Source organism: Radiomyces spectabilis (genome assembly GCF_025331425.1).
Source record: "Radiomyces spectabilis strain NRRL 2753 chromosome Unknown BYT42scaffold_1, whole genome shotgun sequence".
Lineage (NCBI taxonomy): Eukaryota > Fungi > Mucoromycota > Mucoromycetes > Mucorales > Radiomycetaceae > Radiomyces > Radiomyces spectabilis.
In genome coordinates, this window is record NW_026251926.1 from 1,179,633 (window position 1) to 1,203,930 (window position 24,298).

At 44.3% G+C, this 24,298-nt stretch overlaps 7 protein-coding genes across 7 annotated transcripts; 4 read left to right on the forward strand and 3 right to left on the reverse strand.

Annotated features, from left to right (window-relative positions):
* Window positions 1-64: 64 nt before the first annotated feature.
* Window positions 65-9,499, reverse strand: BYT42DRAFT_609468 (uncharacterized protein; the record flags this gene model as incomplete). The annotated part of the gene is made up of 28 exons (XM_051571267.1): window positions 65-356; window positions 421-511; window positions 578-610; window positions 684-850; window positions 913-1,046; window positions 1,120-1,320; window positions 1,377-1,764; window positions 1,830-1,889; window positions 1,959-2,137; window positions 2,205-2,441; window positions 2,505-2,600; window positions 2,664-2,681; window positions 2,741-3,287; window positions 3,365-3,396; window positions 3,465-3,829; window positions 3,910-4,537; window positions 4,606-4,992; window positions 5,071-5,510; window positions 5,574-5,758; window positions 5,815-5,958; window positions 6,028-6,081; window positions 6,144-6,295; window positions 6,362-6,549; window positions 6,627-7,550; window positions 7,615-7,687; window positions 7,769-8,467; window positions 8,539-8,623; window positions 8,700-9,499. The coding sequence occupies 28 exons, from the start codon at window positions 9,497-9,499 to the stop codon at window positions 65-67; spliced, it is 7,599 nt and encodes a 2,532-aa protein (XP_051428230.1).
* A 1,122-nt stretch (window positions 9,500-10,621) lies between these two features.
* Window positions 10,622-12,893, forward strand: BYT42DRAFT_551935 (uncharacterized protein). The gene is made up of 6 exons (XM_051566324.1): window positions 10,622-10,728; window positions 10,795-11,380; window positions 11,458-11,592; window positions 11,687-11,773; window positions 11,844-11,897; window positions 11,973-12,893. Exons 2-6 carry the CDS (start codon window positions 11,027-11,029, stop codon window positions 12,723-12,725), a joined length of 1,383 nt encoding a protein of 460 aa, XP_051428231.1. The 5' UTR covers window positions 10,622-10,728; window positions 10,795-11,026; the 3' UTR covers window positions 12,726-12,893.
* A 121-nt stretch (window positions 12,894-13,014) lies between these two features.
* On the reverse strand, window positions 13,015-14,930 carry BYT42DRAFT_488600 (GC-rich sequence DNA-binding factor-like protein-domain-containing protein; the record flags this gene model as incomplete). Its single annotated transcript, XM_051563887.1, has 2 exons — window positions 13,015-13,729; window positions 13,801-14,930. The coding sequence occupies 2 exons, from the start codon at window positions 14,928-14,930 to the stop codon at window positions 13,015-13,017; spliced, it is 1,845 nt and encodes a 614-aa protein (XP_051428232.1).
* A 453-nt stretch (window positions 14,931-15,383) lies between these two features.
* Window positions 15,384-17,499, reverse strand: BYT42DRAFT_551940 (NADH dehydrogenase flavoprotein 1). The gene is made up of 5 exons (XM_051566325.1): window positions 17,386-17,499; window positions 16,972-17,308; window positions 16,751-16,884; window positions 16,297-16,606; window positions 15,384-16,149 (listed from the first exon to the last, which is right to left on the reverse strand). Exons 1-5 carry the CDS (start codon window positions 17,411-17,413, stop codon window positions 15,519-15,521), a joined length of 1,440 nt encoding a protein of 479 aa, XP_051428233.1. The 5' UTR covers window positions 17,414-17,499; the 3' UTR covers window positions 15,384-15,518.
* Window positions 17,500-17,644: 145 nt separating this feature from the next.
* Window positions 17,645-19,424, forward strand: BYT42DRAFT_551942 (uncharacterized protein). The gene has a single exon (XM_051566326.1). It carries the CDS (start codon window positions 17,784-17,786, stop codon window positions 19,017-19,019), a length of 1,236 nt encoding a protein of 411 aa, XP_051428234.1. The 5' UTR covers window positions 17,645-17,783; the 3' UTR covers window positions 19,020-19,424.
* Window positions 19,425-19,445: 21 nt separating this feature from the next.
* Window positions 19,446-21,184, forward strand: BYT42DRAFT_619855 (uncharacterized protein; the record flags this gene model as incomplete). The annotated part of the gene is made up of 6 exons (XM_051572358.1): window positions 19,446-19,604; window positions 19,675-19,779; window positions 19,842-19,896; window positions 19,981-20,212; window positions 20,280-20,457; window positions 20,519-21,184. 6 exons carry the CDS (start codon window positions 19,446-19,448, stop codon window positions 20,843-20,845), a joined length of 1,056 nt encoding a protein of 351 aa, XP_051428235.1. The 3' UTR covers window positions 20,846-21,184.
* A 337-nt stretch (window positions 21,185-21,521) lies between these two features.
* Window positions 21,522-23,979, forward strand: BYT42DRAFT_551949 (uncharacterized protein). Its single transcript, XM_051566327.1, has one exon. The coding sequence runs from the start codon at window positions 21,656-21,658 to the stop codon at window positions 23,846-23,848; it is 2,193 nt and encodes a 730-aa protein (XP_051428236.1). The 5' UTR covers window positions 21,522-21,655; the 3' UTR covers window positions 23,849-23,979.
* The last annotated feature ends 319 nt before the right edge of the window (window positions 23,980-24,298 follow it).

Here is a 24,298-nt window from a genome sequence, read left to right on the forward strand (position 1 = left end):
AGAAATACTAGCAAAACGACAGTCCTTCTTAACTGTATATTTTTACTTTTTTTACAATCCAAGTTTACATGGGAGACAGCAGCAGGCTGTTGGATCTAGAACGCGCATGTACGTCACCCAGTTTTTCTATACTTTCCTCGATCTTGGACATCCTTTCCATTAGAGTGGAGGTCATTTCCTCCAGTTTCAGTAAGCGTTCGGTATCATCATCGTCGTGCTGACGAAGACATAACGCTCGATTGATGGGAAAGAAGCTGTAATTCATATCTTTCAGACAGCCTGCCACATAGGATTCGGGTCCGGTATATTCCGTGCGATCCTTATTCTTCAGATGAACAATAAAAAATAGGTATTGCCTGTAAAAGGCAGTTGTAGGTTAGTTTCAAGATATCCATGGGAGCTCATGCATAAAGAACGTACCATATATTGTGATCATTTTTGACATGGTCTTCAAATCCCTTCTTGGCGTGTCGTTGAAATTCGACTGCATTGATACTGCAGATAAAGCATGCTAGCATAAATTTGTGTTATAAATCCCTCTCGTGATCAAGCTTATACTTGACTACAGTCAACTTACACGTCTTCATATCTTGTAATATAGCCGATCTCTCTTTCATGCAAAAAAAATAAAATAAAAAATATCAGTAACATGAACACAAAGTGACTAGGATTTTTCCACTTACCATCACGAAGATGACCAAACGTATCGAAAATAATACCAAAGATGGCGTTCAATAGAAACACAACCACAATCAGGTAAAATGACATTTCAAATATAGTGCGCCAGCCTCGAGGCTGCACCTGCTCGTCCGGTTCCAATATATCACCAATACCACCTCCAGAACGTACGCTAGCATTAACCGCGTATTAAGCTTTTTTTCTCTGAAGAAAATTGGAAGACCAACAACTTACCCATGAGACAATACAGTGACAAAGCATTCTGAGAGTGAATCGCAGTAAAGCCCTTTGGATGCATCAAACTCGGATCGAAAATACATGTAAGCAACAACACTGTGAATATACACAACAATAATTCCCAACAGAGCCTACATATTATCAAGGCGTCAGCAAGCTATGCATAATTGGCTTATGCATCTTATAATAATGTGCAGCACTTACTGTTCTCGAAATGGAGCTGACGTTCAGCGTGATACTAGCGATAACACCTTGCAAGATCCGGTCACGAAAGACAAAGTCGAGAAGATGAACGGCATAAAATCCGGGGTAAAAAAGACCAAGGACGGAAAATCCAACCATGATCAAATGGTATAAGAATTGAGTTTCGAACAAACTCGCCAATAAAAATCGAAGATCAAAAGGCTAAGAAGATTCAGCATCAGTATCATCATCACTGCATAACAACGCAGATTACCAACCTTATCAGTAAATTTCTCTCCAGTCATGAGATTTTTCTCGATGGCCAGCTTCTCTTCCGTGGCCTTGTCATCGTTTGAAAGATTCTCGGCGGTTTTTGTTGAATGACGATACACAAGGATAGGCAACTGAATAAAATAGAATTCCGCGGTGGATAATAACCAGAAAACGAGGTGACAGATTTCCAGGGTCAATGTCACACAGACTTTGGTGGTAAAGCGCGACGATAATTGATTCGCATTGCCCACATCAAACAGCATTGAGGAATACACCAGCATCAACGCGTTTAACAAGATGGTTGCGACATACGATGCTTTCCACCATAAATGGCTGTACTTGGTCAGCAGGGATAGGTAGCGATTCTGTGCTACACGAGCCTGATTCTCAATTCTAGCAAGTATTTCATTATTGTTATACTTTTCGGGAAAAAAAAGACGTAGAAACCATCTACTTACTCATAAATGATCTTGCCGGATTGCTGTACAAGGTCCTCGATTTTTGTCGACGGGGAATCTCTAAAATCATTACAAAAGATCCAATCACTATATGTCCTGATATCCCTTTCCCTTTTCACAGTAGTTTACCTTTTTACGTTCCATAAGAAACGTTGCTTTGTACTGTCTCGTAGGTATTTGCATACTTCGGGAATAGGAAACAGAACGCGCATGAGCTGCTTATCTTGACCATAATCCATCACCACTTCGATTTTCCCCGTATGCCTTTGGAAGTAATTGAACGCTGCGCTTTGGTCGATCAGCGAACGCTATACAGAGAAAAAAAAAAAGGTTATAAAGATACACACAATTTAAGCCTTTGGTATCCGGACTCACCTGATCTTCATCCAAGGCTGGCCAAAGAGTCATCATCAACATACAATAAAGGAAACCACACTCCAGCTTCTCAAATACATCTGGAGAATTGAGATCCGCTCGATTGTTATCATAGATGGCATTCATGTTCGAAAGCACGGTGGATAAATCAAGCGTTTGAGCCATCGCTTGAAAGATGACTTCGCTGTTATCCATGCTTCCTTCCAGTAAACTCAATAAGCAAATAACCACTTTACTCTAAATATAGTTTTGAGGTGAATAAACAAGAAAGCACAAAGAAAGATGTGAATATGACAGTACCTTGAGTTCATTCACCAATGATCTTGGACAATTGGGATACGGTTCTCGAAGGATGGTATTTACTGGGTTGATAATCTTGTCATTGAAAATAGTAAGCTATCCTCAGGTGGTCAGCAGAACTGTATAAAGCACGAGAAAATAATAAATCATAGCTTGTACCTGATTCTCAAGACATCCCTACAAAGCAAATCATGAGTAACAAGTCTCGCCAAAAGCAAATGGGGTCATATACGTACTTGAGCAAGTTCGGTAATCGTATCTAGCACTTGGATGATCAGTCGAACATTTTGGATATTACAAAGAGGTACGATGGCGTGTAAATATTCGACGACATCTTGCACGATATTGAAACTCTTGATATTATCGGGCTGTTTAGCCAAATAGGTCTGTAGATTGATATTGTGACCTTCGACCATCAGCTGCAAGGCGCGCATCGTATCCTTCATACTCGCAAAATCCTCGTCTGCCGTACCGAATTCGGCCGTCTCGTTCGCCATTAAATTGGAAATTTTCTGGTACACTAAGACCGATTCAGCATTCATTTGCTTCTGCCCTAAATGCCGCTTCCGCAAGCCGCTGCGTGATAGATCCAAGCTCGACGAGTGACGCCGATGCGACTTCTTGATGTCTTCGAGTGATCGCTTATCGACCGACTCCAGACTCAAAATAGACTGTTGCCGATTCATTTTATAAGCCGCTCGCACCAGATGGAGTTGGGCTTCTTCCAAAGAAGCAATCCCGTTTCTGAGACGTTGGTGGAAGGAATAGAAGAACCGCTCTTCTCTAAATATTGTAAACAAACACGATATGCAACAGTTCGTTAGAATCAATATACCTATTGCATTATCTATAACATGTACCTGATGCTGTAAAAGTACTCCTCGAGTTTATCCTACCATGGATAAAGATGGATAAGCTCTTCAAAAAAAAAAACTCAAAAAAATAAAAAGGGGTTGTTACCTGAACATTCTTGTTACCACCTTCCAGCAAAGCGATCAAAAGTTTTAGCGAAGCCTCAAACATTTGTCGCCGCGGAGAGGATAAAAGAGTCTGGGTCACCAAGGTACAGCCGAGTCCGTTCAATATGTTTTGCGCCTCTGCTTTTTTCTTCTCCAATGTCTCAAAGCGTACAGGTTCTTCCGCTGCGTTGACTTGCCATCGTTCTCGGATATATTGCAATGGGATTTCTTCCAAGATTTTCATCGTAGCCACCTGATAATGTTCCGTTTTCTTGTCATATTTTGTGCTGGTCATCATGGATAAATAATCAATGAGCGATTTCACGTCTTGTACCGACTGATCGTCAATTAAATTGAAATGAGAACCTAATGTACACCCGAATCAGAATTTTTTCCTCCGCATTGACTAACAAAAGATTGCGCTGTATTGAGCGAATAGGCCTCACCAAGCTTTTTGAATTCATTTCTTTGGAGGATCAAGACGCCTTGATCTGCTTTAAGGGCTCGGACAAAACCTTGAAACTTGACGTTCACTGGATCGTGATGGGCGGCTTGGTGATTGGTTGCGTCAGTCAGCTTTAACATTGCATCTCGCAGCTTATCCCGCAAATCTTCTGGATGGACACTTCCACGAAAACCAGAGACATTGATCATACTGTCAAGGCACGCAAGCGTGTTCTGCAACGCGTTACGATCACCGTACGCGGGCTGAAGGAGATCAACCACGCGATCAACGAGCTTTGGGCAAAGACTGAACAATGAGTTGTTAACGGTGGTTTCAAACGATATGTGGTATTCGAATACGGAACGTAGGAACACTAGCACGCCATTGTATACGAATGCCTGATTCTCTTCCGTCGGTTCAACTTCGGCTTGGACAATGGCATGATAAGCCTTCTCGATCATCATCCTCATACTTCGATTGTCGCTCACAGGTTCGTGAGAGGGAACATCAATATTATCTAGATAAATGGAGCTGAGGAACCGAAGCATCACCGTTTTCAGGCGCACGGGTGCACCTTGGTCCTGAAGTACCATGGCAATATCATGGATAGAAAACACGGTACGGGCAAACTAGATGAATCAATTTCAGTTAACGTTAGTATGGTTATTTGTCCAGCGATCATTGGAGCAACACTTACCGATTGGCCGTATGTATTATCGCCTTGCCCACAGACAGCTAGCAACTCAATGAGAGCAATGCAGTAATCCAGATGCTTGGATTTCGTAAGATCGTAAACGGTGTCAAACGGTACGTAGAGACTGCGACGATCCATCATTAAACGCATCACACAGTCTTGGTTTCTCTTGATAAGTTTTCCGCGCGCTTTCATGGCGTCATGCAGCAAATGCAAATACTCTCCGTGATAACCCTTGGACAGTTCCAGTATTCGCTTGATCTGCTCTTCCCGCATTCGTACACTGACATGCAAATTGTTCCGACAGAGTCCGTAAAGGCTAACGGCCAACGTTGGATCGTGTGCGCAGATGTCTATCAGCAAGTCAAGATTTTGCAATATAAAGACGCCCTATAACCTCGATACAAATCCATTTAGTAACCAGTAGCGCTCAAATTGTGTTTAATTTGAAGGTCCATCACACGGTACCTGCAATTCTGGATCATCCTGGGTCAGTTCAACGAGGAAGTCCAGGCACAGCTTCATTGTCCCTATGCAATCCGTATCTTGTTCGTTACACAGTTCAGCCATCTTTTTCACACTGGTGGATTTGAGGTTTTTCACGGCGGTGAGAAGTGTGATAATGAGTGGATGGGCGTTTAGATTTTTGAAAAGTTTTGCGTAGATATTTCGTTGGTTTTTCGTCGTTTCAAGAGAACAGAGACTGTCATCAAAATCAATGGTTTTACCGTTGAACAAACCAATAAATTGTTGCAAAATCGTGTCCACGGCTGGATGGTCTTTGACACTCAGGCGATCGGAAGCGAGGAAAGATCGAAGCATCGCCAGGCGCTTCTTAATGCCGTGATAGACAAACACTTGCTGTGGTTCAGTCAATAGCATCACCCGCGACGTTTTCTGAAACAAATCTAGGTGCAATTGTCTAGCTTGGAAAAAAAAATTTCATAGAATTTCGTACTTTTTTATCCTACCTTCACTATCGTTGTAAATACGATGCATGACCACCACGGCGATCCGCTTCAGTGGAGCGTACTGGTACCGCAAAATATCTTTTAATATCGGCATCAATATGTTTTCACGCTGGCGTAATAATGTTTCCTCGTATATCGTGGTCAACATGTCGTGAAGCGACCGCAACGGTTTCAGCTGAGTATTACTATCTTTGTGTTAGTCTCACTTATATGCTCCTTGGCGATAGTTGTTTTGTCTCACCTTTCCATGCGCTTCCATTCGGAGGCCAGCATAGCCATACGAACATGGAGTCGCAAATCGAAAATGAGGTCAAAAATTTCCAGAATCTGAATCTTGGTGTTCATCGCGTCCAAGGTATCTTCTGAAAGAAGGTATCGCTCGTTCCTAGTTCATCAACGTGAGTATAGCTTGCCCGTAAAAATCGACATGTCACTGCAGCAAAAATTAAGTTACCATTGTGATGCATCGTGGTTGGGTGCTGTTAGGTGCTTTAAATGTTGAATATTTCTAAAAGCTTGATGTATCAGTGACCGTATTATACTTTAAAACGCTTGTCTGGACCGCTTTACCGTGCATCTATGCGTCCGTCAAGTACATGTACCAAGGCTCGGAACAATCGTTTTACATCCCCTGGTTCGGTGAAAAATCCCAACCGTAGCTGAGAGAATATCAGTTTGAGAACTGCCGATAAAAACTGGGTATCGGGCTTGGCATCCATAAGCTTAGGTGACATATTTTTGTTAGTAAAGTGATGTACTTGGTAATTTTACTGCCAGGGGAAACTTACTAGATGCCGTCGATCGTCAAGAAAAACAAGGGCCCAATGTTTTAACTGATCGAAAAATTCTGGACAACGGCTTTCCAAACTACCGGTCCCACCCGAAGGATATTCAATGGGCCCGCAAAGCGTATCGAATTGTAAAGTGAAATCAGGTAATAAAACTTCGCTAAAGGGAGACACCTCAACGTAGAGGACTACGCATCAAACAGATGACGGTGAGGATGGTGTGACACAATGTGTGGTAATCTTACCAGACCATTCAACACTTTACCTCTGAGTATATGACAGAATTGGGCGCGAATATTGCTTGGCAAGCCCGGATCACCGATACACTTGAGACAAACATTCTTGGGGATGAGCTGTCGCTGAGACTCCAAAGTCTTGTTGCTTGACCCGTGAACGAGTGTAGAAATTATATGTAATACACTCTCCACGAACAGCCCAAGTATAGGGACGCTTCGATGGACCAGGGATTCCAGGTTGCGCCAGCTGTCGCCCATAATCTTCACTTCGACTATACCAGCATCCACCGACAAGCGTGTTTGAAATAAACATTCATTTCGTGGATCCACACCAAACAACTGCTCAGATACGTAGTGACGGTAAGGGATGAGTACGTCGGACGTTTCCGTATGGCATAAAGCACTCAGAAGGTTGAAAAAGGATGCGATTTCTTCGCCTTCAGCTAATCCGTAAAAGTCATCTTGGATGTACTGCGAAAGTATCCTCTGCGTTCGTCTTTTGACCAGATCGACGAGGGTCGGAATGAGCTGAGGTTGAGCAGTCGTGATATGCTCAATAACAGCGGTGTTATTCTTCACAAGTTGGATCATCATGCTCGCCACACCTATATCACTTTCCATATGCTGCTGGAACATGTGTATACCATCATCACCGGCCACGTGGAGCACATGAAGTTGATTCTCTTGATGATCCGATGGTTCGTTCTGTACAGGCCCCTCTATGAGAAAAACACGCAGCAAATGATAACAAAGACTAAGAATCGTCTTTAAGCGATATTCGTTGGTTGTCTGCAAATGATCCAATGGTACGGCTCTCTCGTATTCTGCGGAAAAATAGACCTGCGTGTCTTTTGCTGTGCGTACTCGTCGACGTTTCCCTAGATCAAAAGGGATTTGGATCATGCTAATCACGGCTTCAATGACGCCTATGTCGCGAAGTAACACTTGGTGATCTGTTGAATCAAAAACTCAATCAATGTCATGAAAGTAAGAAAGATAGAAGGCGTAATGTCTTACATGGGATGGGTATACCCACGCGTTTGGTGGGATCGTTTTCCTTGGTTCTCGTACAAAATTTGATCAACGCGCTCTGAGGTGCGCATTGGGTGAATTCACACAAGTTAATACCGCGTGCTAACCGCTAAAAGAAATCACCTGTTCATGAGCTTACCAGAGTATCGCACATGGCTTGAAATTCTTCCTGATCAATAGGAAAATAGCTGCCACTTTCGGGTGTATTTTCCGCATCCAGTTCCACTTTACGTTCTTGCTTGATAAACCATTGCAAGCGAGGTAATAGTTCATTGACGAAAATGAATGTATCCGATAACGGGTTATTCACCAACGTGATGGAGAAGCAATCATGATAATAAAAATCTTGCGATGCCGTCACGTTATGGATCAACGTATCTTCACTTGGCGATGATGTGCTAATGTCCGTAGAGTCCCGTGGTAGTCCGATATTGGATGATCCATGGTTCGTTGAGTGAGGGATAGGTGAAGTTGTGAGAGGATCGACACTTAGTGAGACGGTTGGCAAGGATCGTTGAGCACGTCTGATTTCATCATCGTCTGCAGCATGAATCCAGCATTGGCTTGCTACATGTTGAATCCGTACGTAGGAGCCAAAGGGCACTCTTGAGCTCACAGGATCGGAAGCAGGAATTAATTTGAAAAGCGTGCCATCATTCCCTTCTGGGCAAACGGGATTTTTCACCAGACGCAAGGAATAGGTGACTTTCTGACTGAGGACATCGATCCGCACATTGTTCGGATCGATATACAGATAGCGTCGTGAAGCTGCGTGACGAATGCGTACAGGTTTTTTCCAGGATAATTTGGAACCTTGAGAACTGTCTGCATTTTCGATCTGAAACATGAAATATGCAGGAGTGAATTCCTTATGTCTCAAAACAAACAGCCATGATCATGCACACTCACTTCCCAAAAAGCCAAGGGCGAATCACTTTCTTTAGGATCCAGTGGATTGATCACATGTTTGCGCAGTCGAACATCGTGTCTGTCACTGCAAAGTAAAAAAGAAACCGGTTGAGAACCTTTTTGGGCTGTGTCTAATTTGTTTTCATTTTTTTCTTTCTTACCTTATCAGCATAGGCGACTCGAGATAAGCTTCCATTTCTTTGTGGTAGAATCGAACGTATTGGCCTGGATGAATGAATTTGGATGTACTCATGCCTTGTTGTGCAAATGCAGACGCGTGACACTTCATGGTCCAAGAAGAAATCCGAGTATGGGAAAAGACCTCGTAATAGTCGGTGGAAAAAAGATCAGAACGTAATGGGTTCGTGCCCACGTTGAGATACCCTTCAGGACGTACGCACTGAATGGCAAAGGTGTCGCCTAGACGCACAGGTTCGCCGTCGACACGAATTCTGTAACGCGGCATGATCTTGAAGTAGCCAATCAAATCTTGCGATAGATTGACTTGCAGATGGGATATGTCGCCTTTGCAGGTTCGCCCGGTCACTGTCAGGTATTTTCGAAAATGTTTACTGTAAAGTTGTATGACTTGGCCATACAGCACCGGTTTTCCAAACAATCGTTTTCTTTCGGTTTCGTTCTGACTTTGTTCTTTGTGTGCTTCGCGTTGCAGTTCTCTCAATTCCTGCAGTTCTTCAATGGTGCCTTGACTCACAATGGATTCTTCGTCCTCGTCATCGCCAAAGAATTGCTTTAGTGCCCGTTTCTCGGTGTACCATTGCTGAGGTTCGATTCTGAATATACAACTGCCAATCGCTTCAGACGACAAGCGATCATGTCGCGTAGGTCGTACACACGCTCGAGTTTCCAAGGGATTCTCAGCAATCAGTACATTGTTGTTCTCATCGTACAGTATAATCTCGTCTCCTATGCGCAGAAATGCTTCGCCTGTCTTTGCCATAGTTCGAGTGACACTGTTTGCATAAGCTGATTGCAGACTGTAGCGTTATTGCTTCTTCAAGGTCCGATTGTTTGTGACGTTTTCAAAGCGCTTGCCTACTTCGTCTGGCCCCTTCCAGTCTTCTCACATGAAATCGGAGGATGAATTGATGAAATTCAGAGCTTAGGGCTGAATCGGTCTTGTCACATTGTCCGCCGTCGTGCAATCCCGTACTGTACGTGTTAGCTGTAAATATTTTTGATGCGTCAATGACATGCAACTTTCACAGCTTGTGAAAGCCAATAACATGATTATCGGTTGATCTTACCTCAAGAATTCATGAAAAGATCAGAATCAACAGTGCAAGGGAGTATCAAAAAGTGCACGATTTTGCTCAAATCAATTACTTGTGCCCGGACACCAATAGGAGAAGCTCGAGCCGTGGTAAATGACAAACAAAATTCCCAACCGCTACGGACCTTTTATTCCTTTACAAATTTTAGTCTCCTTCCGGATTACATAGTCACATTGAGAACATCGACACTTTTAAAGATGTCATTATTCCTGAGATAAGATTCTGTACCAACGTGCAATTTGTGTGTACATCAAGATTTATCTCGAACACTGGTTGAATTGCGGTGCTGTATAACCATTAGTCTAACCATCCTCCCAAAAGTGTGCATGTCACCAGTAAAAAAAAAATTTCACTGTATATTGGTATAAAGATCAGCGCGTCTCCCATTTCCTATTCTCTTATAATTTGCATGGTTCATGATGATCCTGAAAACAAAACGATTTTTCCCCAGTTAAAGTTCCATGCCGATTCCCGGATTTCGGTTGCTGACACTGAAAAAAACCAACGACAGTCCATCAAAAGAATGGTTACACTAAGAACCAAATCTCTAGCAGTTATAGATCTGATCCCTCGGACGTCTCACCTATATTGTAGGTAGAGTGCATCCTATTGGAGTAGCACGACCGGCATTTTCCCGACTGTAACAGGTTTAGGATGGAAAAAGAAGAAGCATCATCGTAGATCTCTATCCCGCTCTTATGTTGTGTTACACCGATTGCAAAGCCTGGTTTTGTTTTACACTTTTTATTTTTTGGCTTAAAACAGAAAAAGGGTGATTTAGCCATGAACTAAGGCGCACTTTTTTTGATTTCCCTTTTTTCTCCTCTTTTTTGTTTTCTCCTTTATCTATATACCTTCGACTATGCATTTCCTACTGGAAGCCTGGTATCGCAAAGTAAGCCTAATGAGACGGTGATACCTTGACCTATACCTGGGTTGTTGACCTTTGGATCATTTACAGCCTTTAGAACCAAAGCTACTTGTATATATTCGAGGGTTCACCGCCTCTTTGATGAGCATGGCATTCTTGGTTTACTGTGGATATCTCGGCTGGCAAGTAGGGCTCACATTCATTTAGCTCTGTGATTGTCATACTTAGCTTTTGAACGCTTTGACAGGTCTATTATGATAAGCCGTTGCTGCTCATATCAAGCGAAACCATATCGCCAGCTTTTCCTGGACCCGACATTGAAATGTGCGTTCAATCATCCAGTATGACCCTTCATCGAATCGATTTTATAGACCCCGCTTGGAACACCCTGACGATTCAAGACGTGTCGAAATACGTGTCTCTGGGCCAACGCGAAGCTTGGGATACTAATTGGTGTTACCTTTTCCACTCCGATGCAGTTTATTACGCAACAGATTCACAAGCAGCACTGCCTGGCAAGACAGTCATTCGACGCATGGATGTTTACTGGCGTATTGATAGCCTGGCCAACGTCTCTGCTGTGTCTGTCGCGGTACCGGGCGTCGCTGTTCATCTTTACGCAAACTCATTGAATTCTTGGAATATACGACCAGACGATGCCTTGACAAAAGCTAAAGTAAGATCGTTGAGCCAACCAAAATCCCGAGACCCCATCGCGATATATTTGTCTCATAACCTTGACGATGTTTCTAGACTCAGAAGCTGCAGGATATTAAACTTGGTCTTTACCGGTCCACCACTTTTCAAAATCACTCAAGCACCATTTTCTTCACCCCCACGAAGTACAGAGCCATCAAACCAAAGGATGTAACATCGGTGCTTGGATTTGTAAGTCTGGCTGGTGATGAAATCGACACCTCTCTTTTTATTTTACCAGATGATGGCTAATACATCTAGATACTGGTAATTTTTTTTTTGAAAGGACACATCTTATGAGGATCTTGTTACAATTGAAACAGTGCAGCACACTTGGCCGTTACATGCCAACAATGTTAATCTCACCAGAGGCGTAAGTCATGCATGGAACAACACATGTACTGGCTTGAAATTTTTAGCTCATACTCTCTGCTGTGATACAGGATTATCACGGTTTGTTTATGCTACAACTGGCCAGTTCGCACATGGAAGTGCAGGTAATTTCCCAATAGGAGCAAGAGCTACCACAGGTCCGAATTATTCATGCATGAAGCTTTTATTTTTCTCAAAAGACGGAACAGCGTCAACATACAACGCTGGCGGCTCTTGCATTGGCAGGTGGTAGCTATGGCTTGTTGACGACGTTGTACATTCTTTTATTTGGTATGACACGTCTTACACCCTGGGGTTTGATACATCACGTTCCAGTACTCGTCAGTCGAGGCAAAGGCAAATTTCAGTGTGGTAATTTGGCTGACACGGCTTCGGATCGCACGGACGATCGATCCACTTCCAGTAAAGGCAGTAGTTCGATTCCTTGGTTCTTCCGTCGTCATCTCTTTGGACGTTATAAATCCAGCGATTCAGCAGAGATGATCCCTATGGAGAGAAAGTCGACATTTAGGGACAACGTTCCAGCTTTCAATGGCGGGCAAGCTGCGGTTTCAGCCGACAACCGATCTCAGAGTTTTATCATGCAAAGCTTACCGCTTGCAGACAACTGCAGCGATGTCGATCCAAAAGGTGAAATGGTCACACAAGCCATGATTTCTCAAGATCGAGCTGTCAGTCTGGAAGGACGCATCGAAGAATTGGAAATGTTTTTAAGAGAATACTTTTTGAATACGGAATATCTGGACCATCTGCGTCGCCGGAGACTACGACGTCAAACGACCCTTCAGATGGCTGAAGAACAGAATCATGCTACAGTGATTGACAATATGGGCGTTTTGGAACGTCAACCTCACCACGATTACCCGCATCACTTACAATCCGAGGCCGTAGCTGATGTACCTGAATCCAATATCCCTTATACCAAATTTTAAACCAGCTACAGTAATGCTTGATATCGTATTTGTTACTATTTTATTCACACAAGTCCTTCACTCTATTATACAACTTATTCCCATGCTGTTGCATTTTTCTGTTGAGAACAAGCATTCATAGACACTTACATTAGCAAATTTTATCGTTTTACAAACATGATTATGTGAATTTTTTCTTTTGTTTTGCCAGGACAAGTTGGTTGAATGATGATATATTACGCTTTTAGGCGTCTACGCCTAGAGGACGCTCTTTGTACAATATAGAATGGGTTTAAACTTGCAGATCTAATTACGCGCGTGTTACAGGCTGGCCATTTGCTGCTGCAAACATCATGTCGAGACCTTTACGGAAGGATTGTGTAACGAGCTTGTTGTTGCCCAATCCGTAGGTATCAAACACTTCCTTCCACCACAAGTACCATTGCTTGACTTCATCGTAGTTCACATGGCTCCGATCCAATGTTAACCATTTGAATAGCACATCGAGCCACTTGCTAAAGAATTCATTTTCCAATAATTGACCCATCAGTGTTTCGGACAGCAGATCTTTCCAAGCAAGGCACCAGATCAATGGTTCCAGCTGTTGATCTCGCGGGTTAACCACGAATTCTCCGCGGAGCACCTGAGTGAGTTTGGGTAGGACAGATTTCACAAGGAAGGACTCCATTTGCGCGGGCGTCCATACTTCTTTCCATGGTGTGATGATATGTAAAGCGGATTCGTCCGAAGGGTGCCATTGACGTAGAATGACCGAGAGCTTTTGTCGTATGCTAACGAATATATCAGCAAGACGCCAGGCTTGCAGTGACGGCAACCAGGGATGGATCCACGTATGAATCATAACGGGGTCGTTGCGAGGATCCCAAGCAGATACCGCATTGTTTAATTTAGGTAAAATCAATTGATTGATGATGTTTTCGAATACGAATTGCGGCAAAATGGGTGGCTTCCACGCTTCCATCAGTTGAATTAAAGGATCCGGATCCCGCACGCTCCAGTCATTACTTGAAAAAAAAAAGGAAGAATTTAGTACAAACAAGAAAAATGGTTGCAGACATTGTTTCTCTTGACTTACTTTATCGCACTTCGTACTCGAGTGAGCCAAATGGTATTCATCATGGCTTCATAAGGAGTCATGACAAGCAGGTCTTTCCGTCTTCTCGGGCGAGAACGAGCCCACCCAGCGTCGGTCATCATTAACTGATCGTCGTTACTTCGGAGTAAGGGTCGCCAGCGAGTAATATCATCCAAACCCCATGTAGGTTGCTGAAGAACGTTCCAATGAATCGATTGGAACTTCATGACTTGCGCCCACACTGCCACTACGAGTGAATCCAACCCCAAGCTCTTCACTTCATCCACGTATTTCGTCAGCAGAGGATCGAAAAGATGACCGAACAACTCGGAGATGCTGCTTGTCTCGAACGACTTGGATGCCAATGCATTTTTGGAAGCGAGTTCCAATTGATGTGCAATCTGTACCACTTCCTCTATTTTCCGCTGTTTCGTCTCGACTTCCTGTTGCCGTTTTTCGATTAATAGCAAGTCAGCCTTGAGTGCGTCCATGCGGTAAACCGATTGTTGTTTTTCTCTCGACAAGTTCTCCAAAGCGCCTCGCGATAGATCGACCAGTAATCGAAGGTTATGCCGTAATTCTGGTAATCGTGTGGTTGTCTCCATTAAAGTGGGTGAATCGGTTCGCTTGATTTCCGATAGTGAAATCTCGCGTATACTGGGACCTGTCATATCGATGACCTTTTGTTGTGTCTGCACCCCGGTTTCGGCCGCCGTTTCTGCTAGAATATCTGTAGCCGTCTTGTAAACCACCTTTGGCTTCCTTGGTGCTGCCGGTCCAGTTCGCTTCCATGCCCCTCGTTTGGCTCCTTTTTTCTTCGTTTCCTCCTCTGCTACTTCTTCAGACTCTTCTTCTGACGAACTGACCTCTCCTCTTTCACGCGCTTCTTGTTTAGCTTGCGATGTGCGTTCGTCGAATCCCCTGAAACCCATACCCATACGTGCAGGACGCTGCTTGGTTTCGACCGGGTTCACAATACCTTCCCCTTTGGAACCCAAACCTTTACCGACGTTCCAACCCATTTTCTGCAGCATGCGTTGACCATAGCCGGTAGTATGTTTAGTAAATTGGGCGAATCCAGGTGCCGGTGCGGGCGATGCTGTTCTTGACGTTGATGTTCTTTTAGGCATCTTGGATCGAGGGGTTGAGGCAGGCGAATCCGCAGCTTTGGGTGATTCACCTGGTTTCGGCGAATCCTTGGCTAACTGGAAACTGGGCATGCCAGCGAGAAAGCTGGAGCCAGCGGCAGAGCCACCTGAGCCAAGTCCTCCTCTGGGTGCTCCAAAACCGTCGTCGTCTTCTTCGCCATCTTCATCGACGAATCGTTGACGTTTCCGTTGACCAGTGAATCCGGCCATTTCCTCTTCAAGATCGCTTTCTGTAATGTCAAAATTGATTTTTCCGGGTTCGTCATCGGACGAGTCTCCTCCATCGTCCATGTATTGTTTACGACGTCCCATGACAGATGGAATGGTGATAAGAAAATGGGGGTTTTTTACAGGTGCGAAATGAGTATCGAAGTGTCACCAGCAAACCCTCATTCAATTCGCTTAAAAGTGACTGCGAACTGCAAGTGGGGGAAATTTTGGTAATGAAAAAAAAGGTGGGTTTATTCTTTTTTTTTGTGAAAGAGCAAATGTTAAAAGAAAGAAAGAATAAGAAAAAAAAAAGTCTACAAAAATATCTGTCTCTGTAAATTAAAACGGATTCTTTTTTATTTAGGCAGTGGCGGATGCTTGAGCAGCTTCAATGGACTTTTGGAAATTTGCCATGCGAGCTTCAAGTTCTGGTCGGAAGTGACGAATCAAACCTTGAACGGGCCATGCAGCAGCATCACCCAAAGCACAAATGGTATGACCTTCAATTTGCTTGGTCAATTCCCAGATTTGATCAATTTCTTCGGTATGACCACGACCGTCTTCGAAACGATCCATCATCGACTCGAGCCACTTGGTACCTTCTCTGCAAGGAGTACATTGACCGCAAGATTCGTGGCGGTAAAACTTGGAGAAACGAGAAATAGCGCGAACGATATCGGTACTCTTATCCATGACAATGACAGCAGCTGTACCCAAACCGGAGTTGGCATCACGAAGAGCGTCGAAATCCATCAATACGTCGTCACACACGCTCTTGGGCATCACAGGAACGGATGAACCACCGGGCACAATACCGAGCAAGTTATCCCATCCACCACGAACACCACCGCAGTGCTTCTCAATAAGTTCTCTCAAAGGAATTGACATTTCCTCTTCAACTGTACAAGGGTTGTTCACATGGCCAGAGATACAGAACAACTTGGTACCGCTGTTACGAGGACGACCGAAACCGGCAAACCACGAACCACCACTATGTAACGCAAAAAAAAAAGAAACCGGTTAGTAAAATAGAAAAAAATCAAGGAAAAATAAAAAGCGAGATGATCGAAGACACAAAAGCCTAGTTTGCACATTCTCACATCATCATAGTCGTAGAAAAAAAGACCAATATAGTTACCGTCTAAGAATAGTGGGAGCGACAGCAACGGTTTCGACGTTTGTAACAGTAGTGGGGCAACCGAAAAGACCGACATCAGCAGGGAACGGAGGCTTCAATCTGGGCTTGCCTTGTTTGCCTTCAATGGATTCGATCAAACTGGTTTCCTCACCGCAAATGTAAGCACCGGCACCACGGTGAATATAGACATCAAAATCATAGCCAGTACCGCAAGCATTCTTGCCGATCAAACCAGCAGCATAAGCCTCGTTGATGGCTTCCTGGAGATGACAAGCTTCCTGATAGAACTCGCCACGGATATAAATGTAGGCTGCAAATTCATCATCATATCAATGGTTAAAATACGCGTTATCACAAAGCAAAAATCCCTCTTTTTTTTTTTCTTTTGGATGTTTAAATCGCGAGCGAGGCTCATCGCTAGGGATCAACGGAGAACAAAGAATCTAAAACTTACCAGCGTTGGCCTTCATGGCAGAACCGGCCAACAAGCAGCCTTCAACCAACTTGTGGGGATCACCGCGCAGAATTTCACGATCCTTACAGGTACCAGGTTCACCTTCATCAGCGTTAATGACGAGATATCGAGGACTAAGAGATGAAAAAAATTATGGTTTTGGGTTAATAAAACCCGAAAAAAACGAAAAATGCAAAACCATGGAAACGCGAAAGTATTACCGTCCATCCAAGGGCTTGTTCATGAAACTCCATTTCAAACCGGTGGGGAAACCAGCACCACCACGACCACGAAGGCCGGACTCCTTCATTTCTTTCAAGATCCATTCGTGGCCCTTGAGAAGAATTTCCTTGGTCTTGTACCAATCACCACGCTTCAATGCACCCTTCAAACGGAAATCGTGCTTTGAGTAAACGTTGGTGAAAATGCGGTCATCATCAGCCAAACCACCAAAAGTGGTCTTGCCCGTAATGGGATTGGCGTTGGGATCGGCATCGGTGGCGTAGGAACGAGAAATGGTGGGAATCGCGCGCAAGTTACGAGCCAATGGAGCAACAGCTATGATAAAACGACAAAGTGTGAATGGCTGAAATAAAAAAAAAAAAGAGAAACGTCGTCTCGTGGATATAAATTACCTCGCTTAGCAGCAATGGATCTCAACATCACAGATAAGCAGTTGCAAATGTAAGAGTGGGGAGGTGAGGGGATTTACGAGAGCAACCGAATTAATTTGAACAGTGTTTTTATTTCTTTTTGATGGGGCTTGCAACAGAGGGGCACCTCGGACCCGAAAAATTCACGTGACATATACGTCACCCTTTTTAAAAAATCCTATTTTTTTTTGACTTGTGACCATCAAGGACACCAAAAGATTTTTTTAATTTGCATCGCGCACGAACACGAACCCGCTTCGCGTGGAAAAAAAAAGGCGGTGATTTTATTTATTTCTTCTCCTTGTTGGCGTGAAAAAAAAAAAATCAATCCTTCAAATTATTGCTAGAACAAAAATATAACCATCATCGTTAATATCTAAATGATGCAATACGCGTCCCAAGATGGTCTGTTTCCAGACTTTCGTGTGCGCAAACTTCCCACTATTACATACAAGCGCAAACAGCGTGCCTTTCCTCCAGTCTCAACATGGAACCCCACCATGCCATCATCATCATCATTCCTCACCCCACCAACAGTAACATCCGAATCTCGAAACACATCGGCCAGTCATGATTCTGCGGAAAAATCGACGGTTACAACAGAGAACAACCCACTGACGGTCTTTCAGCGTCTTCGAAAAGAGTTGGATAATGCGGTGGATATTTTTGGATTTCCTTCCGAGGGAGATCCTATCAAAAGAAGACAACACGAGAATGAGGAACAAACTAACAAAATTTTGCCTAATAATGTCGGCAAGAGCAAGGAATCAAGTGTATTCGATATATTTGACCTGCCAGATCCTTCTCATCGCGCATCTCAGCACTTGGATATTTTTGATCTGCCCCCAGAAGATGGTCATGAAGCCGAAGTCAAACTGCTCGTCGCTACATCTCGCGACGCGCCAGCGCAATCAACTTCTCCTGCTCCTCCACGTAAGACATACCAAAAGGCGACGAAGCATGCCAAACTGAAAGCGATCCCGCCCCAATCGATCTATCCGTCTGCATCGAATCATTCATCTGCAACAACATCTCCTCAAAAGACCTATGGCAAACGCAAAGCTAAAGCCGTTGAACATCATCCATCCTATCATCAGACGCCGATCCACCCTATTTCTCCCTCGGCACACCAAGTTTTATCCACTTGTTCCATGCTAATGACGCGAACTCCCCAGGAGATTGTCCCATCATCACCTTCCTCATCAACTTCTTCTTCATCCTCAAACTCCGGTGCGTCAACAGCGCCTAAACGCAAATTGAATCTTATCTCGCGACTGAAGAGCGCCAGCGGTGAGTCGACCGATATTGACCGTAATCGATGGTACGAGTTTTCGGACGATGATGATGGTGATGAGAGTGCACAAGATGAATCGAATCTAGCCTCACCAAAAACCACGCCAAAGAATGATTTCGGAAAAGAGCCTTCGCCTGAACTCAGCTACCAGGAACGCATGGAACGCGAGTTATCTTCTTTGATGCGATCAGAGTTTGATGAAGAAAATGAAGCTTCAACAATACAAGCATCCACACCACGCCATAATGCCATTTACACTCCGGATAAATGTAATGTACGAATCACTTACAGTCGCTCTACTCGGATACAGCACTCAACTTGAAATGGATATCCCAAATCGGATGAAAATTTACACAAGCTGGTGAAACAGCTCATTTATCGTTTTAAATATCTATACATTTCACTATTGTAAATAATCGTTTAACAAAGCCCTACACAAACTTTCTGGATGCCGCCTGCTACTGTAAAAAAGTGCATGCATGGATAAAGATACTCTGCATAGCATCTGGCTTTGGTCTTTTTTCAATAGGAATGGGATTTTTCCAGCTTTTTGTAGGGCAAGGGTTTTTCTTCTGCAAGACTTTTTGATTTGCTCATTGTGCGAATTGATTTTCAGGGCCCATCCCAGCTTCTATTTTTGGTAACCAAAATGACCTCATTTCCGGTGACTTTGGGGTCCGGGAAGATGATGAAAAAAAGCTGGGGCCACGCACAGTCGGTCGTCACTTGTTCACTTGACATTCTCCTCATGTCCAACACTCAACAACCTATTAAAGTCGGTATTATCGGTACTGGCATCTTTGCTTACCGTCACTTGCGCGCTTACCAAGCATTGGGAGCCGAAAAATATCAGTTGGTGGCATGTGCCAACCGTTCCCGGGATAAAGCGGTGAAATTTGCTGCTGAGGTAAGCTGAGCATCTACCCAAATCTCGCTGCGACGATTCTTATATCGGGCATTGGTCTTTATCTTTTTAGGCGGGTATCCCAGAGTCAGCCATTTATTCGGATCCTCTGGAATTGATCAACGATCCTAATGTGGAACTCATTGACACTCTTTTGCCGGTTCAGTACAACCGCGGTGTAAGTGGGCGTGGTCTCTGTTTCTCTTGGCGTTATTTTATTTGTCTCACTTTGTGTTACAGATCGTCGAAGCCGCTATTGCCGCCAACAAGCATATCATTTTTGAGAAGCCCATTGGTAAGCTGGTGACCGTTGTATATGTGAGTCTTTAAACTGCTGTAACTGAGCGTTTTCCTTTCTGTTGTGTTTTTGGTATTGCAGCGGCTTCTTTGGAGGATGCTCGCAAAATTGTGTTGGCAGCACGCAAGGCCAAGACCGTAGTGGCTGTGGCCGAAAATTGGGCTTATCATCCTTTGGTTACGGCGGTTGGTTCGTTCATCGAAAAGGGCGGTATTGGTGAAATCGTCAATTTCACCTATGACTCCACTCGTCCCTACAGTCCAAATTCCCCTTACTATGCAACCAACTGGCGTATGAACCCAGAACATCCAGGGTAAGATCGCGCGTTTTATTTACCACGAAGAAAGGCAGTCAACTTATGGGATGGTCATAAAATGTAGAGGCTATCTTAGCGATGGTGGTGTCCACGATATGTGTCATCTGAAGATCGCTTTGGGATGGTTCGATACAGTGAGCGCATTCACCACCAAGCGACACACGGTTCATGGTGCCGATGACACATTGGCCAGTACGGTCCGATTGAAGAACGGTGCTATTGGTGTCGCCAACTTTACTTTCGTAAGTATAGCTGATACCTTCTCAACGGATAGAAACTGAGACTAACCAATGTCTTGCATAGTGTTCCGCAGGCATGAAAAGTTTGCGCCTGGAGATCCACGGTACCAACGGCAGCATTATTCTTAAAAACGACACAGATGTGGAGCTGTTTAATGAGCAAGGAGAATCTGTGGACACGCAGTATATAAAGGATCTTGCCCAGGAAGTGTCGAGCGGCGGATTCACTGATGTGGAAGGTGAACTGTACAATTTGTATCAAACCTTACGTCACGGAGCCAAGCTCGGTATTTCTATCGATGACTGTTTCCACCACTTGGCTTTCTTCATTGCTGCTTTGGAATCTGCACGTGAAATGAAGGCCGTAAAGTTACCAGAGATTGAGGAATAGAAATAGAAAATAAAAAACCGAACGCTTCATGCTAATGACGAAGATTGTCTGTCAAGTAATTCCCATTGGTCGTCGTCGTCATCGTCGTATTGAGCTGGAGCGTGGTATCGCCAAGTCTTATTTTCTCTACCACCTGGAATCCATCGCAACAGTCCCGAGCCACGTAGCAGGCTTTGACCAACTAGGGGAAAAAAGCAACCCATGTTTAGCCCAACACCCGTCAGCATATAAAATATGAGAAAAAAGAGCTTTTACCACATGTGCCACAGCAGAAACACCAGCAGAGACCTGACAGAAACAGTAGGCAAATACCTAATATCAGCAGTGACAGCTCTAGATAACTAAGTTCCATGCGGAAGAAATGAAAAAAGCACTGCAGCCGACTGTATATTTAGGCCGGTGATACAAGGCACGACAAAATGCGGGGACTGGACATGCGTCACCTTTCAGGCACCATCATGAAATGATATAAAATTAGCAGTGCTTTGAATGATGCCATAACAACATGGCTCATGAAGTATGAAATGAATGTTGCACGGAATAAATACATAGTCATTTTTTATATGTGAGTTAGCATATAGACGTTATTGCTCAAATAGCGATATCTGGGGCCATGGTCGACAGTAAGGATGAGCGGTGCGAAATTGTGGCTTAGTGAAACAAATTTCGTTTTCTCCTCCTAATCCCGGGCACATCTCCAACGGTCCAATACAGGCAGAGAAAGAAAAACTTACGGGTTGAAACGCATTCGATTTTTTTTTCTCTTTACCTATAAACGATCCCACCAAGTCTATGTAAAACAGCTGAGACATGTCTTTTCAGCTGACTGAGACTTGCAGGCATTCGTTTTATTTCATACAACGGCGATGGTTCTTGAGAACCTTGCGTGCATTATCCACCACGGCCGTTGCGTCAAATACCAGTCTTCTCCTTAAAAGCAGTGCACCAACCTACGTGGAAGCAGAAAAACCCGTTTCCGCCGAGTCCAATACACAACGTCCGTTAACAACGCAGCATGTAGAAGAATTGTTATCGTTTTACAAAGGACGAGCCAGCGCTCATCGTCAATCGAAATACTGGTCAAAGATAATTCAAGTTTATACGGATGCCCAAAACCTACATATTCCACCTACTCGATCTACCATGTTGACCGCTATGGCCGCATTTGGTCGATCCGGCCGATTCGACGATGCCGCTAAACTTTATTCTGACCTAAACCTCGCTGGCGATTCCAAAGATCTTTTACTCCATCAAACGTTCCTCGATGCATGTCTGCATTGCGGGCGCATAGAAGCCGCCGGCAAGGTTTTGCAACTTATTCAACGCGCGGACGATCAAGAAACGGTTGTGCAGAGTACATGGCGTTTTATCGATGTGTGTATAAAGAAGAACAGTATGCGACGTGCCATTGAGGCTGCCAAGGATTTGAAACACCATGTTGCAAACCTCGATCCATCCAATCTGGAGAAAACGTGTGAATTACTATGGCACGGGTATGCGAAATTGGCAGTACGGCATCATGGTGTGGGATTGGATACGAAGCCATACACGGTACAAGCATTTCTTACCGAGTTTGCCGGCAAACAGCAAAGTGCGTTGGCCTGTATGAAAGAATATCCGATCGAAGCATGGCCACAACCTCCGTTGGTCAAAGAGGCACTGCACATGGAACATATTTTGAACCAAGGTCGATACAGAGCATGCGTCACTAGATACCAAGCCTTGATAACAGGTGATCTTCAAGCCACAGCTGAAAAGGATACACGTATCGCGACCCTTGCAGCCGTTGCATCATGTGCCACCGGCAATTGGACAAAATGCGAATCAATACTGTCAAAATTCAAAATCGACGTTTCCTCGAGCACGCTGCAACGTGTGATGGATGGTCTGGTTGACGCGGCGTCCGGTACTCCGCCAATTACGGGAGCTATTTTATTACGATCACTGCAGACCATGGAACGCGTTTGGGGCGTACGAGCCAGTTCAAAGACCATTGTGCACCTGCTACGATTTATCGGAAATCGTGGTGAAATTCAGGATGCTTACAAACTATACCGTTGGGTGCGAGAGGACGCAAAGAGGCACTCATCCTCGGCACCAGTCACCACCAGCAGTCGTGCGGTAGATCCGGCGATATCCTTGTCCTTACTGAAAGCTGCACTCGCCAATGGCCAGATGCTAATAGCAGAACGGGCATTCCGTGATTTATTATACCATACATCCGCCGACGGCGTCAGGCCTCCCCGACTGTGGTTATCCAACATGATGATGAATGGCTACGCTGTCCAGTACCCTACACCTAATCTACCCCGAGTCAAACGAACGTACCAACGGATTCTCCAGGCTGGCGATGATCCTGATCGAGTGACATTCAACACCCTGATCAAAACCTTCATCCGATGTGACAATTACTCAGCCGCACAAAAGACGTTTGACATGATGCTGGAATCAGGCATTACACCGGATAACTGGACAGTGAACACCATCATTCAAGGCTGGGTTGCGAAACAAAACTGGCAGCAAATTGAACGATTCATGTTAAAGATCCGCGATTGTGATGCGACTTTGGAGCTTGATACAGTAACATTCAATCTACTAGTGCAAGGATTTCTTCGACTGAATCCGAACGATGCCCATGCAACACAGCACTTGGCACGAAGAAAGCAATGGAAAGAGCTGCGGCAACTAGAAAAACAGCGGCACCAGGACGTCTATAAAATCAAAAGCGAGGTCATATGGACTATTCTAGCGGATGCTACGGGATTGACGCAAGACGATATCCACAATGCGGTGCAGAATTCCACCCATGCAGATGGACAAGAATGCCAACGACAACCACATACCCAGCACAACACATCAAAGCATAAACCGTTTATTACCTATTTTAAAGGAGCGGCACCCGATGCGGCAACTTACAAACTTTTCATGAAAGCATTTAACAAGGCAGGTGACCCTGTGGCAGCCTCCAAACTCCATCATTGGTTCATGCGTTGTCATTCTTAAAACATATGTTCATAGCAGTAAATGTTTTCTTTGTATATATTTTTTACCCATTTAATACGCTGGATTGTCATTGGTTTTTTTTTTTTTTCATAAAATATCGGATGGGGGAACATGTAAGAGTTTAATGTGGGAGTAAGTTCATACGTCTATCATATGTTGTATCAGATTAAATACTTGTTCGTAAGCGGGAGCTTTGCAGATGGAAGAGTCTCCTCCTGAGTATGATTTACATGGTCTTCTACCAGCGATTGGTCCCATCCATTTTTTGCTGTTGACTTGTGGATCAAGGAGGAGCATCGGTGGTTTGCGCTGTATACGTGAGCAACAATAAATAAGCCTCGTGCCGAGACGCTGATAGCTTGATGGATGCAGTAAAAACGGCGAGACCCTTGGGCGGGGTGATCCCGGTACTTCGATCTTGCGTCCATCCTCCTTCATCGGTGGGCCACG